The sequence below is a fragment of the Pelodiscus sinensis genome, chromosome 1 (genome assembly GCF_049634645.1).
Source record: "Pelodiscus sinensis isolate JC-2024 chromosome 1, ASM4963464v1, whole genome shotgun sequence".
Lineage (NCBI taxonomy): Eukaryota > Metazoa > Chordata > Testudines > Trionychidae > Pelodiscus > Pelodiscus sinensis.
The window spans coordinates 192132477-192158230 of record NC_134711.1 but is presented as its reverse complement, the minus strand read 5'-3'; the positions used below and the strand labels follow the sequence as shown (position 1 = coordinate 192158230).

General features: G+C 42.7%; 1 protein-coding gene across 2 annotated transcripts in view; it reads right to left on the bottom strand.

Annotated features, from left to right (window-relative positions):
- Nucleotides 1-1690: 1690 nt before the first annotated feature.
- The window catches only part of PWP2 (PWP2 small subunit processome component), a 34291-nt gene continuing 10227 nt past the window's right edge, over nucleotides 1691-25754 (bottom strand). The window contains exons 9-21 of one of the 2 annotated variants that reach the window (XM_075912638.1): nucleotides 25213-25283; nucleotides 24030-24166; nucleotides 21253-21401; nucleotides 19888-20035; nucleotides 18701-18851; nucleotides 15166-15346; nucleotides 12714-12861; nucleotides 10913-11021; nucleotides 8656-8721; nucleotides 7825-8043; nucleotides 5363-5486; nucleotides 3039-3113; nucleotides 1691-2853 (exon numbers count right to left, since the gene is read on the bottom strand). In XM_075912638.1, the coding sequence (XP_075768753.1) occupies nucleotides 2703-2853; nucleotides 3039-3113; nucleotides 5363-5486; nucleotides 7825-8043; nucleotides 8656-8721; nucleotides 10913-11021; nucleotides 12714-12861; nucleotides 15166-15346; nucleotides 18701-18851; nucleotides 19888-20035; nucleotides 21253-21401; nucleotides 24030-24166; nucleotides 25213-25283 (1729 nt within the window). In that variant the 3' untranslated portion in view covers nucleotides 1691-2702. Of the gene's footprint in view, nucleotides 2854-3038; nucleotides 3114-5362; nucleotides 5514-7824; nucleotides 8044-8655; nucleotides 8722-10912; nucleotides 11022-12713; nucleotides 12862-15165; nucleotides 15347-18700; nucleotides 18852-19887; nucleotides 20036-21252; nucleotides 21402-24029; nucleotides 24167-25212; nucleotides 25284-25754 lie in introns of both variants that reach the window. The other variant, XM_075912629.1, reaches the window with a different exon arrangement.

Genomic DNA, 25754 nt, shown 5'->3' with positions numbered 1-25754 from the left:
GCAAACTGTAGGCACTTAGGTAGGCCTCTTGACTTTGATAGGACTTGTGCATAAAGTTTAGCATACACTTGTCAGCACAGGTTCAAGGCTTAACTGCCCACATTCTCAGTTACATAAACTGGGTTAAACAGGAGGCAAAATTAGGCCTAATGCTGCTCATTCTGTTCAGGTTTCATTCATCACCATGCCCCATGAGAACTTTATAAAAATGTTATTGGACATCTTCGGCAGGACAAATACATTTATTCTGATAGCTCAATCTTATCTCAATTGAGGAACAAAGGAGCAGACAACCACCATACCCCTCTGGAAGGAGTAAGCACTACGTCTACACTGGCAGCTTCTTGCGCAAGAACCGTTTTGCGGAAGAGTTCTTGCACAAAAAGTCTTCCACAAGAGCGCATCTACACTGGTATGTGCTTTTGTGCAAGAGATGTGCTTTTACGCAAGAACGTCTATAGCAGGGTGGATGCTCTCTTGCGCAAGAAAGCTTTGATGGCCATCTTAGCCATAGAAGTTTCTTGCACAGGAAAATCATGTTGCCTGTCTACACTGCCTTCTTATGGAAGAGCTCTTGCGCAAGAGGGCTTATTCCTCATGGGGAGAGGAATAACTCTTCCGGAAGGAGCCCTGTTTTACAACGCTAGACTGTAAATTGACTTGCCTGTGCAGTGTAGACACTGGGTAAGTTTTTGTGAAAGAACAGCTGTTCTTGCACAAGAAGCCACCAGTGTAGACGTAGCCTGACTTTTCAACTGATGAAACTTCTCAGGACTTCCACAGAGAAATCTGGGTTTCATTGTGCTGCCTCAGCTGTACAGTTTCACAAAAATACTGTATTTATCAATTTAAATGTTTTCTGACATAGCAAATAAAAACCTTAGCTCTCCCTCTGCTGATGTAATCCTTTGTACTACCTTTATGGTCCAAACTAGCCTCCAAGAACAGTAGGCATACAAATTTAGGGGCAACATCAAAGCTGATTTAACACAAATGTGGCTTATTTCACACACACACACACACACACACACACACATATCACCCTGAAGTGAATATCCATTTTTACCAGGTACTGTGCAAATCGACAGTAAGACAGTAAGTCTAGATTAGAGGCAAGACACACACAAGAAACTGTTAATGATGGGGAAGTAACTGTGATAACACATAGGTTGCACTTTTCTAGTTCAGCACCCTCTGGGCCCAGGTGCCGAACCAGAGAATTTGAAGAACCAGAGGAGGTCAGTATTGTTTGCCAGCATTACCAACACTCACGCTATTTACTGGGCTCTTAGAAGACATTGATGGGTAAATTGGAGCTAAACAATAGCACAGACAGACAGACAGCACTGGTGGCTATTAAATTTAATGGGACTTGGCCACATCCATGATAAGTGGACATTTGGCTAACTAAAACCATGCCAGACCACAAATGGTGCCGGACCAGTGTCTCAGATTAAAGAGGTTCAACCTGCAGTAGTACCAATCTATAGTTACATAGGCTGATAGATGATGTAGAACTTTGTCCTCAAATTTTACATTTTATTATCTTAAAAGTCCCTATCCACCTATAATCCTTGTAGTGCTCCTCAGATGCCCCTAAAACCAATGTTTGCATTTGAGAAAATAAGGGTTTAAAAAAATAAGGGTTTAAAAACAATCCAGAGTGCCATAGACATATACTCCAAGCCCTCCAAGGTATGTTTTAATACCGTTTTTTTTTTTTTAACATCCTGATACATAGGAAAGAGATGGAAACAAACAAAAAGCAGGAGGAGAGGGATAAAAGCAACAATGACAAGATTTTTTTGATGCTAAACAATGATAAGCAGTACAACAGATATGTTAAAAAAAATCAAACATTCAGGTATTTATGGTTCTGATTTGGTTACATAGTAATACAAGTTGCATTCAAACGGATTGGAAATGTCTGGACATAAATCTTTACTTCAACACCCTTGGTCATTAACTAATTAAATTCCTTGCAAATGCTGTACTGCACAGAATCTTTGCTCATATCTGTTCACATTATGCTATGGCATTTATTTCAAATAACTTTTTCAATATTCAGATTACAGTTTGAATAATTTTAGAATTTAGCAAATTATTACTACTACTACTTTATTAAATCTAGCTAGGATAACATTTCAAAATAAGTTGAGGTCAATATGCAACCTTCCAAATAGTTAATGAAAAATGACACACACACATCATTTAAAAAGAGTTTAATCCAGAGGCACAGAAATATTGTGACAGCAAAGGCTTCAGAGAGGTGATGTGCAATACCTAAAATGCCTGTATATTTATATACATTTTATCAAAATAAACACACAACACAATATTTTTACTAAAATATTTTTACTTGCGCTTCTATTTTGTTTGACAGACAAATATCTTTGACAGACAAATATCAAACAAATATCTTTTGGTTTGAGTTTCTATCTGATCAGAGTTTTCCTTCCTCCCTCAGTTATGGGAAGAGGGAGGCCAGTGGCCATGTTTTAGGGACTTTATGGATTGCATTTCAGTTATCCTAAAATGAGCCAGCTTCTACTGTAACCTTTGCAGATTACTCCAAGCCCCATATCACAACATACACAAAATGAGCCACTATGAGGGCTACTTAATCTCAGTGAATACCACTGGCGCAAATGACTGCTTCTATAGGTCTCCAAAACAAAATAAATAGGGAAAATAAGTTGTTGTTATGAATGTGTGGTTTCTTCTTCCATAAGATAATCACTATTAGATTCCTCCAACTCCTCTTCACTCACTGATGTTTCTGCAGGACGTTTCATGCCCCGTTGTTGTGAAATGGCCAAAGCGTATTTAATGTTATAGCGATTCCACTCACAGCTGTAAAAATAAGTCACAATAAATAAATAAACAAATAAACAAACAAATAAATAAATAAATAAAAAGTTAGGTTCTGCTTCACCAAAATACACCATACACATTTTCCCTCCCAACATTCAAGAGCCTTAAGCTTTTGTACAAAGCTATGGTTTAAACTTTAGGATTTAAAGGACAGCAATACGCACAGTTTAGAAACATCTTTAAAGTGACGCTGGATGCTCTTCTGAAGGAACTGAATTATGGGCAGCAGCTTCCCTGATCTGTAAAGGAGAGAGCATGCAATTAACTGCATAGCCTATATTTACACATGGAGTTTTAGAATCCCTTTTCACCATTATTCTTCAAATTTTTAAAAAATGGTTAAAGTGTTAGCTCGTTTTTACATACCAATGTTCTAAACCTAAAATATCACTGAATAAAAATGACCTTGCAACTCTGTGCTGTGTCTACCAATAAAACTGCGTACAATTTTAGCATACTACATCACATGCATGCAATTTATCACTCATCTTCAAGCCGAGCTATTCAAATGCTTCTCCCTCTCCATCACCAACAGAGAAACCATTCCATTTTGAGGTCAAATAACTTTGCAGAGTTGATTCTGTTTGCTATAATGATGTTTACTCGAGGTATACATTTCAGAAAAGCAAGGCAGGAATTTGGACTTTACAAACTATCCTTTTCTACTTTAAAACTAAACAAAAGAAAGAATCAGTCTTCCTTGCTGTTTTGGGATTCATTAAATGGCTGCACGTGCGATAAATACTAACTCTTCACCCCATAGAGCAAGGAAATGAATATGTAATTGCTTCTTCCTCTGGCAACTCCCAAATAGTAGTTGGAAAGAGCTATCAACTTAATTTGCCACCCCCTGAAGATCCTCATTCCAGTTACCCAAAACCTCTAAAACAGGGGTAGGGCAAGATATGGCCAACAGGACGTATCCGGCTGGGCAAGATGCCAGATCTGGCCTGTGGCCACCTTGCCAGGACCCTCAGCACAGATCAGCTACAGCTGCTTTAAAGTCTGCTGCTCTCTGCTCTGGATGCTGGGGAGGATAGGCGAGAGGAGGCTTTGCACATTGCTCCCACTTCCCAGAAAAACCTCTCAATTTCCATTGGCCAATTTCCAGCCAATAGGAGTTGAGAAATTTTACTGAGGGGGTAGGAGCCGCATGCAAAGCCTCCTTCCTCTCCCGCCCAGAGCAGAGAAGACTGGAACTGCAGCAGATAGGCAGGGAGCCTGCCTCAGGTTCCTGGAGGGCTGCTGACTGGGAGCCATCTAGGTAAGCACCTCTTAGCCAGAGTCTGCCTCTGGCATCCCTTCCTCTCTCCTCCCCCAACTACATGCCCCAGGTCACCAACCAAACAAACCATCTGTACTTCCCACCTCCTGCAGGTCACAACTTCCTCCCAAGACCCTGCATTCCCTCCTTCCCTAGGCCTGAATCCTCTCCTGCACCCATACCCTCTGCTGGACCCTGCTCCAGATCATACCTACCTCCCCTTCACCCAAACTCCCTCTCAGAGCCCACATCCTCTCCTGCACCCCAGTACCCTACCTCAAGCTCCCTTCGGTATCCTAACCTCCATCCCAGACCCTGCACCTCTCCATAGAAATGCAGCCCTTGACCACTTACCAAAATATTAACAGTGCCCCCCCCCCATTACAAATTATTGCCACCCTTGCTCTAAAAGAAAGGTGGGCTGAGTGTAACACTCATATCTTGTCTAACTGCCTGAAAGGAACTCAGCAGTAATGCAGAATACAGAAATAATCATACTGCTTTCCAAAAAATTTAGGTCTGTCATTCGATTTAAAAAAAATTAATCACTTAAATGCAAGATTAAAAAAATTAAACTTGATTAGTCAGTTTTAATTAAACTGTTAAACAATAATAGAATAGCATTCAGATATTTGAGGTTTTCTGTATTTTCAAATATAGGCTAGCAGGTCTATGCTCTGATCTTCAGCCCCTCTTGGGGAGCAGGGTTCTAGTCTGCTCTGGAACGTCAACCCTTTTCCCCCTCCCTTCCCACCCAGAAAGTCTACAATTAATGTGCTAATTTTGTTTTCAATAATCACAGGCATTAACTATGATTAACTAACAGCTGTATAAAAAACATAAGGAAAGTACAAAATCAACCTGCTTAGGCGTGAACCACTGCCCAACTGGATGTTAAATCATTATTTACATTTGATGTAATTAAGAACAGTATTCCTACAAGTCTTCTTACAGCTCTTTATGCATATATCACCTAAAGCTAGAAGTTCCTACAAAGTTCTACCTAGAGTCTAGGGGCACCTCCTCTGCAGCTTTACTGCAGAAATCATGTTACATTTCCCTACTGACCAATATATGCTGAAATATGAGTATTTTGAAGTCATCATAATTTAGTAACTTTAATTAGTCTGTATGTTTCGGAATCTGAGATAGTTGTCTCACAAATATTTTAAACTTTAGCTTAAAATCAAAACACAGAAAATTGGACATTTTAAGTCCACTCACCTTGTTTTTAGCTTCTGTCCATGAAGCATCAGCAAGCGCTGAGCCCAAGTAAGATAGAATTCCAAGTGAGGAGATGTCTCAAAGGCTGAGGCTAGAAACTCCAGCAGCTTTTCCACATACAGCTCTGGGAGCGATGAACAGACAACATCAACTGTTTAAAAAACAACAACCATCAAACTTCCATATAGAACAACAGGTGGGGGGAAAAGGAAGGAAAAAAGAGATGTCCTTTGAGGGTCTATTCCAGTTTACTTCTCTGCATCACTTGGCAGGAGGTAATCTGCTAGTATAATGAACATCGCTCACCAGCCCTTCCGAAAGTATGATACTCCTTTCTGAATCTTCCAACCTCCAAAGGACTTAAAAGCAAGTTCCTCTTATCTGCCACTAAAACAGAGTCTGCCATAACATTTTTCCTATTAAAATGTCACTTTTTCTCCATCACCATTTTCTTCTACCCCTCCCCTCTTTCTCTGCACATCCAAACTCTAGCAAAATCTTTCTGCTTCTCACTGTATAGGAAATGCCATACAAGATCAAAAAAACAGTGCTCTATCTCATTCACTATTCCTGTTCCCAACATTGGCCAGTATAGGATGTTTCAGAGGAAGGAACCAGAATAACCTGACCTAGTTTCTTCCTAACCTCTGTTTGTTAGTAGACATCAATGCTCTGAGACAAGAGAATTCACAACTAAAGCCATAACTGTGTCATGGAGATTGCAGATTCCATAATTTTAAGAGATGCCGGCGAGTTCTCTGCCTTCAGCTTCACTCATTGGTAACAGGGCTTCATTACTGGATTACGTGGGTACATTCCATGATTTGTTTATTGCCTGTGTTCTGTCCAGGACTTTTAATAAGACCCATTCCAAAATCGTAGCCTTATTTATAACTCTTCCAAATAAAAGTCCAATCGAATGTCATTCTGAATTTTCTCATCATCTTTATGAATGTCTAACCCTTTTTGAATCCCCACAAGCCCTTGGGGTCTCTGATACCTCACTACAATGAATTCCATGGCTTAACTTTAACAATTCTAAAGCCCTCCCATTCCTCTCAGTCACTATTGCATGGCTCTCTTTCCCACTAGATTGAATTCTCTCCAACCTTTCTGGTTCTCCTCTCTATCCAACATAAAACAGCCTTCCTCTTCTACGACCACCACGTTCCTTCCATGCCTGCTTCCTTGAGTCCCTTTCCTATCCCATGTATCCTTCTACCTGAAATTCTAACTCCTCATTCTCAGGCCTAAAGCTCTGCCTACATTTCTGAGCGCTACCCATCTCAAAGCCACACCCTGTTCACTCTTGTCATGTCCTCCCCTTCTTGCCTTTATGCCTTTTTCTATGCTGCCCCCCACACCTGGAACAATTTTACTTTCCTAGCATGCCAAGCACTCACTCGCCAACTCAAAAATCTGCATCTTTTGACCAGTGACTTCTGCTCCTGTATTCTATATGCTTCTTCCTTCCTTACCCCACACCTCAGGCTTACATAAAAATATCAGAAAATTGATTTCCTTTATGACTTTTTTATTTGAACACATTCAGTCTCCTGTTCCTATCTGTGTGAAGTTACATTTTAAGCTCTTCTGGGCAGGAAAATTATGGCCCCAAATAAGCAATTATTAAGCATTGTAATGTATAATAGCAAATTGTGTCTTTTTAATTAATTAGATACAATAAGAACAATGATTTCTACACCCATTTCTATTCAAACATCTTAGAGTACTTTGTGGTCCATGAATGAATTAGACATGAGCCCTGCGAGATGAACATTATCCCCATTTTACAGCTATAAACCTGAGGAACAGAGAAGGTTAAGTGACCTCTGCAAGGTCAAAAACAAGAATGGCAGAGAAGAAACAGAAATCAGGGTATGTCTAGACTACAGGCTTACGTCGACATAAGTTTTGTCGGCAGAATCTGTCGACAAAACTTATGTCGACATAGAGTGTCTAGACTACATCCAGTTCTGTCAACAAAGCAAGCCGCTTTGTCGACATAACAGTGTGGACGCAAAGGACAGTGTAGATGCAATAATGCCTTCTATCGACAGAACTCTGTCGACAAAAGGCGTTATTCCTCGTAGAATGAGGTTTACATACGTCGACATAACTCAAAGGCAGTGTGGACGCAGGTATAGTTTTGTCGACAAAAGTCCACTTTTGTCGACAAAACCCTGTAGTCTAGACACACCCTCAGATTTCTTCACTTTCATTCTTACTTTCAGCTGCAAGATTCTCACCCTCTTCCTCTTTAGACACATCAGGACTGAGGTAGAAAGGACTAGTGTCCAGAATTAATACAACCTTTCATAAACAAGCGGTAGGCTTGCTGCATTATACAATGTTTGGTAATAAAAGAAAGTTTAAGGGCTACACTCTGCCCTCAGACTTCAGCTCAAAAGAATCCAGGTCTCAAATGTGCTTAATTCAACTGTAGGGGGAGCCCTTCTTACCTTCCTTACACGGTATAGTTTCTATGACCTCCTGAATTAATTTCTTCTCATTCAGCCGGAAGGCCATAACAATGGCCTTGGTGTACTCCTTCTGACTTAGCACTTTGTGCACACTGGTAGGTGTGATGTCAATGTCCAGCTCAAATGGATCAAAGATCAGTCCAGAGTCTAATGAATAGATGAGAAGGCCTTCTGTGGTGGTAGCTGCCCAGCTTCGCCCTGAAAGAGAAGCGGCAGTTGATATTTAAACACAACATGCTTGTTTTTTTCTGTGGAGCAGTGATAAACATAAAGACAGTTCTGTTTGCTTAGACAGAGAAAGTGATTTGGGAAGAGGTGGTCTCTCAACACTGCATGGTTGGATTGATAAAACACTGTCTGTGAAAGGTACCAGCTTGACAGCACTATGAACTTAAATCTTCTGGTTATTCAGAGCATAGGAATAACACTGGCAACAATAAGCCTGATAAACAGCATTGTAACATGTTCTGAAGGATCACCTCTAAGGACAAGAAACCAGTGCCTCTGCACAGAATGCCAATAAGGGGGAAACATGACAATATTAATTAATAATTAATGTGGTTTCTGCTTGGTGTTTTGGGTGACTGGATTGAGGCCAACTCAATTCCCATAACCCTCTAGAGAATCACCACATGACAATGTGTTCGTGTCACCCTAAATCTGGGGTGAATTTGAACGATTGACACAGAAATTAGAGGTTCACACCTGGCAGGTCTCACCCACCACTCATTCTTTCTGCGGGCTGTGTGAGCAGGGTAGAAATGGGGGCATCGACAATATTGATAAACTACATTTACTGTTCACACCTACCAGTAGGAGAGAAACGTAGGCATGTTACTCTTATCTCTGGTTTAAAGTGCCGAGAACTCATGTCACCTGAAATAAGAAATGAGAAGCAAGTCATCAACACATCCAACTAAATAAGGGTTGGGGAACCTTTTTTTGGGTCAGGTGCCACTGACCCACAGAAAAATCAGTTGGGGGTGCACACAAGTGAGAAGAAAATAAAACAAAAAACAATCCCCTCACTGATGCGGCCCCTGACTGAAGGAGAAAGACACTCCCCATGTTCCCTTTGCACACCAGAACCTAGGCGGACCCATGCTAGTGGCTTTTGTGTGCTCCAGCCCCAGGGTGGGACAGCTGAGGGGTTGGCATGCCATCAAGGGCTCCCCATGTGGGGAGGAGGGGCCCTGAGCCTTGAAAGTCAAATCTAAGCAAGCTGGGAGCCCCATCTGGAACCCACACCTTTGGTTCCCCACCCCTGAACTAAATTTTCACAATGCAGACATGAATCCTCCCCCTGGAATTACTGTCATCATTAGACACAACTCTGACAAAGGAATGCTGAACTACTGCACAACAGGCAAACATGAGAGATACCAACAAATTACTTTAAACAAATCCTGAGGAATCACATTTACTTTCAGCTCAAAGTAACTTTTCTATTTTTCTTATCCTGTTATTCTGATCTCAAACATGAGCAATGTGCCATGTAGCACTTTGGACATGATGTTCACCACACACGCAAATGTAATCATTCATCTTGTATTGCAACAGTCTCCAGAGGCCTCAACTGTGAATGGGACCCTGATGTGCTAGATGCTCCACACAGAGACAGCCCCTGCTCTGATGAACTTACAATTACAAGACAAAAAGTGTAGGTAGACAGGAGAACCTGAGGGAGGAAAAATGACATGCCCAAGGTCATAAAGCAGGTCAATGGCAGAGCCAGGAACTTAAGTCTGAGAGCCAGTCTTATGTTTTATCACTAGGCCACAGTACATCTCTTTCCTATTACCTCTGTGAAAAAATATTCAACAACATGTCACTTACAAATGTGGTCTCCTCACCTCAAAAAAGATATTTTGGCCTTGGAAAGGGTTCAGAAAAGGACAACTAAAATGATTAGGGGTTTGGAACGGGTCCCATATGAGGAGAGGCTAAAGAGACTGGGACTTTTCAGTTTAGAAAAGAGGAGACTGAGGCTGTGTCCAGACTCCATGCCTCCGTCGACGGAGGCATGTAGATTAGCCAGCTCGGAAGAGGGAAATGAAGCCGCGATTAAAATAATCGCGGCTTCATTTAAATTTAAATGGCTGCCCCGATCTGCCGATCAGCTGTTTGTCGGCAGATCGGGAGAGTCTGGACGCGATGCCCCGACAAAGAAGCCTTTCTTCATCGACACAGGTAAGCCTCGTGAAACCAGGTTTACCTGTGTCGATGAAGAAAGGCTTCTTTGTCGGGGCATCGCGTCCAGACTCCCCCGATCTGCCGACAAACAGCTGATCGGCAGATCCGGGCAGCCATTTAAATTTAAATGAAGCCGCGATTATTTTAATCGCGGCTTCATTTCCCTCTTCCGATCTGGCTAATCTACATGCCTCCGTCGAAGGAGGCATGTAGTCTAGACACACCCTGAGGGGGGATATGATAGAGGTCTATAAAATCATGAGTGGTGTGGAGAGGGCTGATAAAGAAAAGTTATTTATTAGTTCCCATAATAGAAGAACTAGAGGACACCAAATGAAATTAATGGGTAGCAGGTTTAAAACTAATAAAAGGAAGTTCTTCTTCACACAGCGTGTTGTCAACCTGTGGAACTCCTTGCCAGAGGAGGCGGTGAAGGCTAGGACTATAATAGAGTTTAAAGAGAAGCTGGATAAATTCATGGAGGTTAGGTCCATAAAAGGCTATTAGCCAGGGGATAAAATGGTGTCCTTGGCCTCTGTTTGTCAGAGGCTGGAGAGGGATTGCAGGAGACAAATCGCTTGATTATTGTCTTCGGTCAACCCTCTCTGGGGTACCTGGTGCTGACCACTGTCGGTAGACAGGATACTGGGCTAGATGGACCTTTGGTCTGACCCAGTACGGCCGTTCTTATGTTATGTTCTTATGTACTGAAAACAGTGTGCAAATGTAAAACTAACAATTTTGGTAGGACACATCTAATAGTATTACCCCTTTTCCATCTCCTACTGACCAGGATGGAAGGTTTTTTATCCCATGGAGCCAATGGCAAAAAGCAATGTAATTAACTAACTATGGGGTTAACAACTGAACTTACCTCGCTTTACACCTGGAAGAGCAATGGCAACACCATCCTCATCCCCAGTCCCTTCATCAATCAGCGCCATGCTTCCAAATTCAGTCATCTTCCTACGATCCAAATACTCCTGAAAAATATTCATATTCCATTTGCTATAATACTAGTTCTCTCCAACATCACATAATTCTCTGTATCTGAAGAATACATGTATAGCAGAGGTCCCCAAACTGTGGGCTAGAACCCAACTCTTGGGGGATGTGAACACGGGTAAGAGGGTAGCCTAATGAAAAAAGTGAGGGAACAAGTGACATACAGAGGCAGCTCTGAACTAATTCACAAACATTTAAGGGGCTAGCCTAGTTGGTTATTGCTTTGTACAGGTTGAACCTTTCTAGTCCAGCACCCTCAGGACCCGACTGGTGCTGAACTAGAGAATTTGCCAAACCACGGGAGGTCAATATTGCCTAGAAGCATTACCAACACCTCTACTGCTTAATAGGCTCTTAGAGGCCATTTAGGGGTAAATTAGAGCTAAACAACAGCACAGAACACTGTGAGCCAAGACTGGTGGCTGTAAACAAACTTTATGGGACTGCTGGAAACTTGGCCGCACCCATGATAAGTGGACATCCAGCTAACTAAAATTATGCTGGACTACAGATGTTGCTGGACTAGAGAGGTTCAACCTGTACTTGTATCTAAGGGTGTGTCTAGACTACCTAGTTTTGTCGACAAAAGTGGACTTTTGTCGACAAAACAATACCAGCGTCTACACTACCGCGGAGTTCTGTCGACATAACGTTGACAGAACTCCGCGGTTTTGTTGACGCTGGTATACCTCATTTTACGAGGCAAAACACCTTCTGTCGACAGAGTTCTGTCGACAGAAGGTGTTATTGCCTGTAACGTTGCGTCCAGACTACGGAGTTCTGTCAACAAAGCGGCTTGCTTTGTCGACAGAACTCCATGTGTCTGGACGCAAATTGTCGACGGAAGTTTTGTCGACAGTATCTGTCGACAAAACTTCCGTCGACAAAACGCGGTAGTCTAGACGTACCCTAAGTGTCTCCTCCAGTTCCTGGAAGAAACTGAAGTTTGCGCTACTCTGGGGTCAATGCTCAGCCACTGTGAGAGAGGGAGGGAGTGCACCTCAGGTTCTCTTACAACAACCTCTTCTTGATTTTGAAGTGATCATTAACGGATTTCATAAAAGTCCAAGTCAGCTCTGCTCAGAGAGTAGCCAGGACAAACGAAAGTACAGATAATAAGAAGTAACAATCAAGAACTCCTAACAAGATGGGAATAGTGATGGAAGATATTTCTATACTGTAGTTAGTGATGGAAGATATTGCTATACTGTAGTTACTTTTAAATGAACTTAAAACCTGCATTTGATGAAGCTGTCAGATTACATTCATAATTCTAACTCTTGTGCCCCTTCTCCAATGCTGCATCCATTCTTTGGCACAAGTATGTTGTGAACAAAGAAAATTATTCAGTACAAGATTATCAGTAATTTTAAAATCTCACACTCTTCAAATGCAATGTTACTGAAAGTTGACTTTACTATCATTTATTGTCAAGAAATCTGTACTTTCAAGACCAAGTACTCTGGCTGCTTTGGGATTTCTTATAATTTAGCAGTTACATGATTTTATTCCTTCTTTTGGTGGTTCCACCTGTGTGTGTGTCTCCTACTCAATACCAACAAAATGAACAAACAAAAACATGCATATTGCAAACCTCACCTACCATACACTGTCCCAGAACCAAACAGTCTTTAAAATATTCAACAAAACAAACTGAGATAGTCACTTACTTCCATTGCATCTAAGGAAAGATTACATGAGATTTCAAATTTCTTCATAAGAATCTGTTCCTTCACATTATAAATACAGACAAACTTTGATAATCCACCTGCCAGAATAGACTGTCCATCAGCTGAATAACACAGAGTAGTGAAAGATCTGAAAAAAATATATAATGAATAATTTCACTTCTACTTCCGAGCTTTGAGCAAACATTCAATACTAATACAATGTAAAAACAATTAACAGCCATACCAAATTCATGGCCACAAAAACACATCACAGACCATTAAATTTGGTCTTCCCCTGTGAAATCTGGTGTTTTGTGTGCTTTTAACTTATACTATGCAGATTTCATAGGGAAGACCAGGATTGCTCAAACTGAGGTCCTGCCCTAAAAGGAAGCTGCAGTAGGGTCACAGTATTACTGCTCTTACTTCTGCACTGCCTTCAGAGCTGGATGGTTGGAAAGCAACGGCTGTTGACCTGGCACCCAGCTCTGAAAGCAGAGCACTGCCAGCAGCAGTTCAGAAGTGAGGGTGGCAATACCACCCTTACTTCTGTTCTGCTACTTTCAAGACTGGGTGGCCAGAGAGGGGCACTGCTGACTGAGGGCCTAGCTCTGCAGATAGCAACAGTGCAGAAGTAAGGGTGCCAGTACTACACCATTCTTACTTCTGCACTGCTGCTGCTGACAGCGGCTTTGCCTTCGCCTTCACAGTGGGCTCCTGTCGAGCAGCTGCCATTCTGCAACTGCCCAGCTCTACAGGCAGAGCCGCCGCCAGCAGCAGCAGCACTGAAGTAGGGATAGGATACTGCAACTCCCCCAGCCCCCCCACTCACATAATAATCTTGTAATACCCACACAACTCCTATTTGGTTCAGGACCCCTACAGTTACAATATTATGACATTTTAGATTTAAATAGCTGAAATAATGAAATTTATTATTTTTAAATTATGGAATTGACCAAAATGGACTGTGAATTTAGTAGGGCCCTAACACTGAACCATAGTTGCTATATGATTTAAAGAAAACCTTTTCTAGTTTTATCTTACAGAGTCATAAATTTATTTAATGTACAGAACTGTTTTGCCATGATTGAATACTTCACAAATTCTTTATTGTGAATTATCACTTTGGAAATTTCAAAAGATTTGTTGGTGTACTTCCTTACCTCATTAGCTATTCTGAGGATTATTTAATATTTGTATTGGGTTCTGAAGATGTAAATGCTAAATATTATTACCACTTGTAATGCAGCCATGTCATGTCAACAGCAAAACAATTATCCTGGGCTTTTCCATCTAGCTCACCTTTCTTACCTCATTAAACATAAATCCCAAGACAAACCAGTCTCTGTTCGACACCAGAGATGTAAAAGGTTAACTAGTTATCTGGTAAACATTAGCTTTCTTGACAGGCTTACCGGGGTAACCAGTTAACCAAGGACAGAAGCAGCTCCCCACCCAGGCTTGCAGAAGCCCCCCCTTCCATGGCAGGCTAGTTGACAGGACCTCTGGTAGCATGGGCCCCTGTGGAGCAGTCCCTACCACAGAATCCCAAGCTGCTTTGTAGTAGCCCTTGGTTAACTGGTTAAATGATTAAAATGGTTTAACCGGTTGACATTCTTAATGGGAATTTACATCCTTACTCAACACCCCATCACTAACATACACTCCTGCAACTATGCTTACTGCATGGATGTGCATCAACATGAGTGAGCAGTAAGCCATGTATGAGACAAATATCCACTACAGATGATTTGCTTTCTTCCCAAAGGTCTGGTCTTACCTGGGATCAAGGTGATTCAGAAGAGACAGAAAAAAATGAGTATTAAATGATGAGCTCTGTTTTGAAGACAGCAGCCGATTGGAGTTCATAACTAAAAGTTATGTATTTTTAATAGAGCTGCCTCCATTTTGGGGGGTGAGAGGATGAGAGGAAAGATTGCTTATCAGAGGCATTCCAATAGCAAGTGTACTTACTGTTTGTGTCTTTTTTTTAAAAAAATGTGACTATTACTAATGCATTCAGGAGGCACACTGTCTGGATAATGAAGTGAGCAGGAGCTCCTATTACATGTTCTGAAATGAATCACCTGCTATATACCAGATATCCACAAAAATGCAATTGTGTCTGCTTTTAACTGTCACTGCTAAATGATGCACAGCATGACACAAAAGATTTAATAGGATATAAATGAATTAAGGTTAGGTGACAGAATTTGATCAGGATTAGATGTGTAAGTGACAATGACATATGAAGAAGATATCAGGAAAAAAGGTTTGAAATTAGTGGGCAGCACATTCAGTCACAAGATTATTCAAGTTATTAAAACCATCTCAGACTCAAGATATTCAGCTAAATTCTGAAATTCTCACTTAAAGCTAAGAGGAATATTCATAGGAGCAAATGAGCACTGTCAATTTCTTGTCGTTGCTACCCGAATATTTTACTTACTTTGCTTTAGCACTTTGTTTGGCTGTTATTTTGTCTAACTCTTTTCTTCCCATCTGAAGATCGTGTCTTCCTTCAATTGATCCCGTCTGCACTGCATTTTCATGATCCCAGAAAGATATCTCTCCATTCAAGGCAGCAACTGCAAGCTCATTGCCATCAGGGCGGAAAGCAACAGCAAGAACTGCAGAGAATTTGGTTGATGAATAAAAATATATTCCAGTCTTAACACACTTTTTCTGGACTATAATAAAGGATACATTCACATTTTTATAACAAAATGCAATTCTGAGCTGACTAAAACCTGGGAGCTAACACAAATATTTTAAAATTCTGCAAATTTTGTCAGTAAATAAATGCAGCGACTCTGGTGCGGCAATGTAGATCACAGGCCACTGGCTGCATGAAGATGGGAAATATCACCCTGCTGCTCAGCCCCTTGTCCTTTCACCCCTCAGAACACAGACTTAGCATTGGGGCAGCACCCAACTCTGGCACAGCTCAATGGTCAAGTCTGTCCAAGGTCTGTGTCTGAGGAGAAGGGGCTGGGCCACAGGGATATCTCCTACCTTCATGCAGGCAGTGGCCTGTACTCCCTACTGCAATGCTGGAGCCTCTGCCTTTATTTATCAACAAATACCATTTGCAGAATGTTAGAATGTGTGCAGAACTTTTATTTTGGGAGGCGGGAGGGACAGAAATTTATAATATTTTGGTGAAGAATTCTCTCAACCCAACAGGGGTCCAAGTCGAGAGGGTATCCAGGTGTGGGTTGAAAGGATTCTGTATGAGGCAATGTGGGTATGGGCAGCTCAGCAGTGGGGGGAATCTGGATGCATAGGAGCTTGTTGAGGGGGGTTCCATGGGGCACGGCAGGTGGTCTAGTACTAGAAGCTGCTAATGGGATGCAGATCCAGATGCTGGGGGATGGGGCGGGGACCAGTGTTCCCTTTAAGATTTTTCGATCCATGAGTGGAGTGAATTGTGTCATGTGCACCAATATTGAGGTCATGTGCACTCATTCAAATGTGTGCCACCGTTGCACCCACCAGTTGCTGACAAATATCGTAGACATCTATGTTATGGGATAATTAACGCTGTGCTGTAGCTATTCTTTGCCCGCCCGCCTCCCCCTCCCAGGCACATGGGGACAAATAGGGGGCAAGGCATGAGGTAGGGGCTAGCTAGGTCCAATGTGAGGAGCACATGGCAAGAGACCCACAGCCAGGTGAAGGAGAAGCTGCACCAACTGAGGGAAGCATGACTCCTTCCTGAAGGCATCGGAGCTCAGGTTTACAAGGCCTGTGTTAATGGCACTCCCCTAACCTCACTGGGACACATGCAGTCTGCCTACCAATGAACTCACCTCACCCTCCTTCACTCCAATATCTGACCACCTCACAATGGCGAATGCATGTGGCCTCACAACTGTACACAGGGGAATTAGAGACTAAGTGACTCACCCCCATACTAGGGGTGTTAAGTAGTGGTTAGTTGGCTACTACTCGATTAGTCAATAAGGAAGGGCAGTTTCAGCGCTCACTCCCAGCTCACGCCAGGTCTCCGCACAAGTCCCCGCTGCCACTCTGCACTATTAAAGGGATGGGAAGATGGCACAAGAGAATCCTTAGTCCCGGCACACACCCCACTCCCACTGCCTCTGCATTTTTAAAAGGGACAGAGAAGCTGGGTACCGGGTCTCAGCACTTGCACCGGCTTCCCTGTCCCTTTAAAAATGCAGAGCAGAAGTGGGGCGGGGGAATTGTGCTGAGACCTGGGACCAGGGAGACAGCCAGTAACCTCTTGCGCCGGCTTCCTATCCCTTTAATAGTGTAGAGTGGCAGGAGTGTGGGGGGTGGGAAATGAGCAAGTAGTCGATAGTGCTAGAGTTCCTGCTTATCAGGTAGTCAGCTAGTCAAATACTTGTTTACATCCTTACCCCATACCACTGTCTGCAAAGTCCGACGGCAGCACCCTACCCATTGGCCCCTCCTTTCTACCAGCGCCTATCTCACTGTGGAAGGATCGGGGACATAGGAGTATTTTGGGAACCCTTGCTGGCAGGGCTGGCTTTTTGTCCTGGGTCTGTACTGTCTGGCACTATGGAGCTCTGGTCCCTCGCTGTGGAGCACCAGTGGTGCCGCTGGCACAATGTTGTGTGACTAGCATGGTACCAATTACCACATCTACTCGTTCTACAGCATGGATCCAACAGCACCAGGTCCTATGCCCCATGCCCAACCTCACACTATCCCAGTCTCTTCCAGCAAGGGGCAGCATATGTAAAGCCTTTCCCCCCCTTCTTCTCCCCCACAACTAGCTTTATTCCATTTCTGCCTTGGAAACATTCATGACGGAAAAGCATCTGAAATCCCAGCCTGCAGCAAAGCTGGCATGTGTTACTGCTGCACACGTCTGACGCTCTGATTAACAACAGTCTTGGGTCTTCAGTCCCGCCCTTTCCTTCCCACCCCACACAGCTCTGTGTTCACTGGCTGTACAGACGCATGCTACCTGCAGGAAGTCACGGTGACAAAGTGCATTAGACTGCATCACAGTCATTCATTAGCATGCAAGCTTTATATGAATAATTAAAAAAGCAACAAAAGAAAATGAGGGAGCAGCCACCCACCACATGGCCCTGGCCCCAGCCACCGGAGCTGGACCCAGAACAGCCTCACAGAGGCTCGGCTCCAGCTCAAGGGGCAGCCGCCTGTCATGCAGCCTCACCATCAAAGCCATGTGGCGGCCACCAGAGCTGAAGGAGGTGCGTGGGCTTAGAACTTTTTGTGAACAGGCACACACCTGAGAGGGAACTTAGGTGGGGAGTCTAGGTATGAGGTATCCGGATGCACAGGGAGCAGCTACCTGTACAGTGACCTCCTCTCCACGCAGCTGAGGAACAATAGGGACAAGAAGCAGGGAGAAGGGTATGCAGCACCAAGGGAAGTTTTTGGGGGTGGCTCTAAACTGGCTGCTCCATGCAAGGGAAATGCATTCCTCCCCCATCCCAGTTGGGACTAGCAGCTGAGCTGGAGTCAGGGTAGGAGACCTGGGCTGGATGGGGAGGAGGATTCAAGGTATAAGGCTTGGTGACGGGTTCTGAGTATGAGGGTTCAGGCTCAGCAGGAGGTTCTGGGCATGGGGAATCCAGATAGACAAGGGTTGGATAGGTGAGGAGTGAATCTGCTCTGGCACAGTCCAGGATGTTCCCAAGCCTCACCCACTCCTTCAGTGATTTCTCTCTTCACTGGCTGCTCCAGGCACTTTAAATAACATGCCCATGTTGTTGGGGAGGAGCACCTGACTGCTCTTATCACTTCCCTTTGCTTCCCCATCAGAAAGTCATTTTTCTGTGAGAAAGCAAAGAAATCTGCACAGGACATGAATTCTCTGTGTGCAGTACAGAAAATTCCAAGACTAAATGCTGCCTAAACTCAACATCTATCAAAAATATATTGAGAATATCTATAGAACACCACAGTTCATTCAGAACTGCATCTGCATGGCAAGTTAGATAGAAGTAAATGAAGTTTACCATCTGAATTCAGTGTTAGTGTCTCCTTCGTTCTCCAGCTATCAAACATATCCCAGAGTTTGACTGTTTTATCCCAAGATGCGCTAGCTAAGATACTCCTCATTGGGTTAAAACACAGACTACTGATGGGGCCTTCATGGCCTGATATAACCTAATGGAGAAAGAAAGAAAAAATAATAATATGGAATAATGTAACAAGCCTGAGTTCAGCAGATAATCATGTTCCAAAAACTATGATTATGTCCACTGGCTATAGACACTCTTAGTACCTATATTAAGGAGCATATTATTTTCTCAATAGAAGAATTCCCTCGGGAGTAGTAGGTAAAGCAGCTCAGGACAGGAGCCCCATGCCAGGCACACCAGGCAGGCTCAGCCCAACAGGATCCAAGTGTGGAGGGGCTTAGTTGTGGGGTTCCAGGTGTGGGGTGAAAGGATTCTGTGTGAAGCAATCTAGGTACGGGCAGCTCACAGGTGGGGGGTCCATATGCATAGGAGCTCGTTGGCGGAGTTCAATGTGCAGGAGCCAATGGGACTCTGCAATTGGTCCAAGTGAAGGTGGTAGGGGCTCACCAAGGGGGTTGAGTGTAGAAGAATGTGGCACAGCAGTGAGGATCTAGGTCACTGGGCAGATTTTTACACTTCCTTTGAATCTTAAAGGACAGGAAATAGAAACTAGATAACAGAATGCCATAGCCCTCGCTTTCTTGTTAAAAGAGGATCAACTTAGAATTCAGGGATATAATGGATTTTTTGAATGTATTACTAACTAGCCAGAGGAACTGAATCAATCCCATCTACATCATCCCAGCCAGGGCTTTGTCAAGCCATCTAGGGATCTAGATTCCACCACCCTCCCTTGGTAACCCATTCCAGTACTTCACCATCAGCCTACTGAAACAGTTTTTCCTAATGTCCAACCTAGACCTCCCCCACTGTAACCTGAGACCATTGCTGCTTGGCGAGCCCCGGTCATAAACATAACATGGTCCAGAAGTACCACATTATAGTCTGCCTGGAGTGGGCAGGCTAATAGGGATTAGAAAGATAGCATCAGCTCCTACTCAGCAAATGAATACTAGATCATAAGCCTCAGACAGAACCAACTAATCCAAAAATACATTTAACATAACCACAGCGCTTTCTATGTTAAATGTGAGTGCTCTAGAACAATCTCAGTTCCTTACGTCTAACAGTCTGCCACTCTGCATTGACCAGACAAATATGTCAAACGAGTCCTGAGAACCAGCTGAAATAATCTCACCACTGGAATCCACCGCTAAGCAAGAGAACTGGGATGGTCGTGGAGAAGTGAAGGTGCGAAAATTGCGGTATCTGTTGTAAACAATACACAAATATGATGTAAAAAACAATGTTAAATACATCTTAAATAATTAAGACTATATTAATTCAATTTTTGTATTTCACACTTCAATATTTTGTATTTTTTTAAAAATAGCATTTTAAACCAAGAAGCATAAGAATTTAAATCTGGAGTACATTTAACAAAGCTACTACATACAGAAATTAAAACAGACATTCGAAAAAGACATTTTTGCTCTATCAGCAGAGTTACACGTGACTGTCTCATATGAATAAGTTTGAAAATAACTCAGGGACCTCTGTACTGCAGAATCTGGGGAACGTGCTAAGATGCTATTTTTAATCTACAAAAAAATCCAAAAAATATCTATGTACTTGTTTGAAGATGCTTGTTTCTTTTACATATACATATGTAAATAATGGATAGCTCATGTGTCTTTAAACACACACCTTTGCTGAATGATCAGCAACAATATGTTCATCTCTTTTAGAAGTTTCCTTTGCTGAGGCTACATCTACACAGGGAAGGTTTGGCAAAAAAAGGGCTGTCGACGTGCAAAAGTGAAAAACGCTGAAACCAGTTTTTCTGCCTCCCATTGTCAACATTTCTCCTCTGTTGACAGTGCAGTGCTGTGGGAAGGCAGAGCTGATCCCTGCCCTTCTTGGGATTCCCTTGCAGCTCTGTGAGCTTTCCCTGCTGGGAAATGTCAAAGGTACTTTAAGTGAGGTGTGTGCTGATTGGACAAATCATTGACTATGAGAGCCGTACGCTCCTTCTGTGTCCAATCAAAGTGCTACTACAGTTCAGTCCTCCTCATCCTCCTCACATAAGAACAGCCATACTGGGTAAGATCAAAGGTCCATCTAGCCCAGTATCCTGTCTCCTAACAGTGGCCAATACCAGATGCCCCAGAGAGAGGGATTACAACAGGCAAATTCTTGATATGCAAGCAGAGTTAGCAAAAACTAACCTATCCCAGGATGCTGCCTTGGTTACAACAATCTTGCAGCACACTGATGAAGGAAGGCCACTCGCTAGCTTAGACTGCCCATCACTGATTTAGAGACTTGAAGTGAATACACAAGATTAAAAAAAATGAAGTCATAGTCCTCAATCAAGCCTTGGAGCTGAGTGCTTGACATTTCAATAAACTAGAGTCCACCTGCAAACAACCTGATAAGTTTCTAGACAAAACTGGGTGATGCAGAAAGGCTTAAAGAGGATTTACCTGTGAAGATCAAAGGCTCGCACTGTTCCGTCCAAGGAAGCACTCAGAACGACATAACCAGTGGAGGTAAAAGTTACAGCAGAGATGCTGCTGGTATGTTCTGTAAAAGTTACAAAGCAGAAGCTGCTGCTGGTGTTCCAAACTTTCACCTGCAAAAGAAGAAAAGCCCTCTAAGAAATCCTGCATCATAAACACACCAGAAAATGCTCCAGCATAGCTTCATTATTTCTTCTAACCGAAAGCCCAGTTCTGCATGCCTCGCTCACTTAGGGTACATTGCATAGCTATTTCAAGATAGCTAATCTACACAAGCCGCCCATTATTTCAAAATATTTTTCAAAATAACAGGTACGCTATTTCGGCATCCCAGTAACCCTCATCCCACAAGGGCTAAGGGATGTCTCAAAATAGCACGTTATTTCGAAATAGAAGTAGACGTGCCAAATTTAAAAATAAGGTATTTCAAAATCGATTCGAAATAAGATATGCAAATTGAGTAACGCAAATTGCATATCTTATTTCAAATTTAGGGCGCTGTGTAGATGCACCCTCAGATAGCACTCCCAATTCAGTCAGTGGGAGTTCTTTTTGGAAGGGAGGAATGCAGGCCCAGGGCTTTTATTTGTAAAATCTCAGTGAAACACACAGGTGAAAGTCTGATTAAAACTGGTTTACAATTTTCCATTGGAATGATTTTCTGACACTTTACATAAAAATGACATTTTCCATAGATTTCAATTTTGCAAGAAATTTTCAATTTTCTGTTGAAAAACTGTTTCCAGTCAATGATTTCCCTGCTCCCCACCAGGGTGAGAGTCTCCCTTGTTATCCTAGGTCAGGGAAGCCAAAGCTCCAGGCAGAGTAAAAATATTTGTGAAAAGATCAAATCAAACTGTTGTTTTGACTTTTTCTAAACAAAATGTCAGAATTCCCCTTCTGTGGGAAATTTGATCTTTCCTCATTTCATAATTTTTATTTTTTAAGTTTCAGAATTTCCCACAGATTGTGAATTCCCATTTCCACTCAGCTCTAAATCTGATTGATGGCAGTGGGGCTATTTTCTTTCCCAGACCCAAATAACAGCAAGGGGGAGGAGAGAATGTATCTATTCCAGTTATATACACAGTCTGCAGACTATAATTAGAAAAGACAAACATGCCCCCCTTCAAAATCCAAAACCAGGCTCTCTCACTAATCTATAGCTTCAATACAAATCTCAGCTAAAAGATGCTTTCATTTTTCTTTTAAAACAGCAACTATTTGAGAAAATATCCTTTAAGAATTGCATCTCTTTATAAAATTATTTTTTATTTATTCTGAGATTGGTAAACCCTAACTGTTAGAATGGCTTTGTACAGTATTAATCCACCATCTGTACTTGGGTATTAATGTGGATATGTATTAGCGACGCTACTGTCAAGCCCACAATTAGGCCCACTTCTTTCTTTAGGCTGCATTATATCTGCAACTGTTCCAAATCAAGTTCTTGATTGCTAAAAATTGTAAGTAATACAAGCAGGAGAACCCTCGAGAATATCTCAAGATAACAAACCAGAAAGTGGATGCACTGGGAAAGTAAATGGTTTCCTACCTTCCAAAACACATTTATAGGCAATGTGGCCAAAAACATGATTTTTAGATGATAAAAATGATTTATGAGTTACAGTAACACTGCTCTCTACGGCAGTGCTCTCCAACCTTTTAACACCCAAGATCACTTTTTAAATCTCAGAACAGGCGAAGATCTACCGCCCTGCCCCCTCCTTGAAGCCCCGCCCTCTCTATTCTCCTCCTGTCCATCACTTGCTATCCCCAGCCCTTACTTACACACTCTGATAAACAGTTTATTTTTAAATTATGCGATGTATAAAATTAAAATCATGCATTTATAGTTATGAAATAAATGGTCTGTTTTTTATTCATGCTATTTAAATCTAAAATGACGCATTTATAATTATACGTTTTGTGGGAACAGAGTTCTGCGGCTCGGGGCAGGGGAGAGGGAACAGGGTGCTGGGAGGGCAGAGGACAGGGTTCTGCAGCAGGGGACAGAGAGCCAGTGGGGACAGGTTTCTGCAGCTGGGGACAGGGTGCCAGTGGGGACAGAGTTCGGGGAGTGGGGACGGGAATAGGGACAGAGTTCGGGGAGTGGGGTGCCAGTGGAGGCAGAGTCTCCCCTGCATCTGCCCATGCCCCCCCCCCAGAGGGAAACCAGTGCGCTCCTGCCCCGGGGCTGATCCTCCCGCGGTGCAGGGAAGCCCCGCGCATGCCTGCCCCGGGGCCAAAGCCCCCCCCCACCGCACAAGGAAGCCCCGCGCGCGCTTGCCCTGACGCCAAGCCCCCCACGCAGGGAAGCCCCACAGGGCCAACCGCCCCCCCCTCCCCCGACACAGGGAAATCCCCTGCATGCCTCCCCCGGGGCTCACTCACCCCTCCTGTGCGGTGCAGGGAGCCGATGCTCCCTCCCGCAGAACATCCAGCAGAGCAGCTAGCGCACTTCCGGAATCGCCGGAAGTGGCGCTAAGTTGAGGGACTTCTGTCCATCTCCGGGAAACTGACACTACTTCCTTTTCACTTGAGGTAAGTAGTGGAGCTTCCCAGGGGTGGGAAGGAAATGGGGGCAGGGCAGACAGGACGCCTCACAATTGACTGGTCGAGGTCTCGCGATCGACCAGTCAATGATGATCGAATGACCATGGCTCTACGGTGTATTCAGATTTGCACTGTTTACTATACTTTTGTGATCCAAGAGTTTTTAATAACTGTGATTGACTTACTTTCCCATCATCTCCTCCAGTAACTAAGTATTGCCCATCTGGAGAATATGCCAATGAGACCATACTGTTGAAATGGCCCTGCTGCTTCAGCACATAAGACTCACTTTGCCATTCCCACACCAGCAGCTGACCAAGACCTGTAAATACAATGGAAGAGAGGAAAGATAAGTAATTTTGATTCAGTGATGGGAGATATTATATAATACTTGCATACAATATCCTTCCCATTTATAAAAAATCACGTGCCTATAAACACACTGTACATTCACCCTAAAAGGATGCACAATGCAATTTCAAAATGAAGGCAACAGACTTTCTAAACACCCGCAGTTAGGATTTGGCAATTTTATTTCTTGGCCAAGCCAATACTACAGCTGTCATTGGCACAAGACATATGTGTACTGATGAGCAGCCAAAAAAAGAGGAAAAACATTTTTAAAAGTCACTAGAAAGAGAAAAAATAAAATAAAAATGAAACATGTACAAGCTTAAAAATTGTTTTTTCACGTGACTTTTTTTAATCTTGCCTTTTTAAGTGAATCAAAACTGTATATCAACATGAATAAACCACAGAAGAACTAATATTCATCAAAAGCAGCCAATCTGCTGTTCTCTGTTACATGGAAAAGGGTATTAACGCAGATACATACATTTAGAGGGGTTTAGCTTGCATGTGACTGACTATGGACTAGATTTGCAGTTCAGGATTGGAGGAGGTTAACTGGTACAGTCATCCATCACTTATAGGAATGATGACATTTGTATCTGTGGAGGCAGACACATGCAGGAAGAGAGGAAACCCAGAATGAAGGTATTCTATAACAGTACAACCTATGCGCAGGCTGGTGCTATGGTCTCCTCCCTTTGGAAGGAAGATGGTCTCATGAGTCAGGTACTAAACTGGGAATCAAGAGATTTAGATTCCATTCTAAGATCTGCCACAGACTTCAGGCAAACCACTAAATCTATGTATTTCATTTTTTTTCATCTGTGAAATAATATTCTCCTACAGACACATTTTATAAGGACAAAAACATTCATGTATGCAATGTACTCTGATATGGGGTTGGGCCTATAAAATAAATAAAACTTTAAAATGTGGCAATCAGGCAGGACCAAGAAGATTTCACACCTGCAGGCCTACAACATATTTCCTTAGAAAGAAGTCCCTTGATTTACAAACCTGAACATCCAAAAGCAATCCAGTCACCAGTGCAGTTCATAGAGATGGATGCAATTCTCTGGTCTGAAATACTAAGTGACAAATGTCAAAGAAATACATAAGTTGAGGATACAGAATAAGGAAAAAGTCAATTTGAGAAATTAGGGGGTTGATTTCCTCTTTTCAAACAAGTCCTTTGATTTTGATTTTCACATTCCTATGACACCAGAAATAATGAACACATTATCTCTCTCTATATATAAAAAAAACTTTTCCTGCTGGGTAACAGAATGACATCATCACTCTCTCACACTCTCCGTCTGCGAAAGCCACCAGAGAGAGGGGGGTCGGCAAGCATAGTAAGCAGCAAGTGCAGCCCCCTAGTATCCTCTAATAATTGTAAAGGAAACTAGCAAAAATACACTGCCTACACAGCACTGTCTTAAGTTAGATCAGCCCTGGGGCTTACACATCAAGGATATATGGAGCCACTTTTAGAGCAGTGCAAAAGGTGCATTGAGAGATTCACATTTAATTCTATGTTAAACTGAAAAATGTATCAT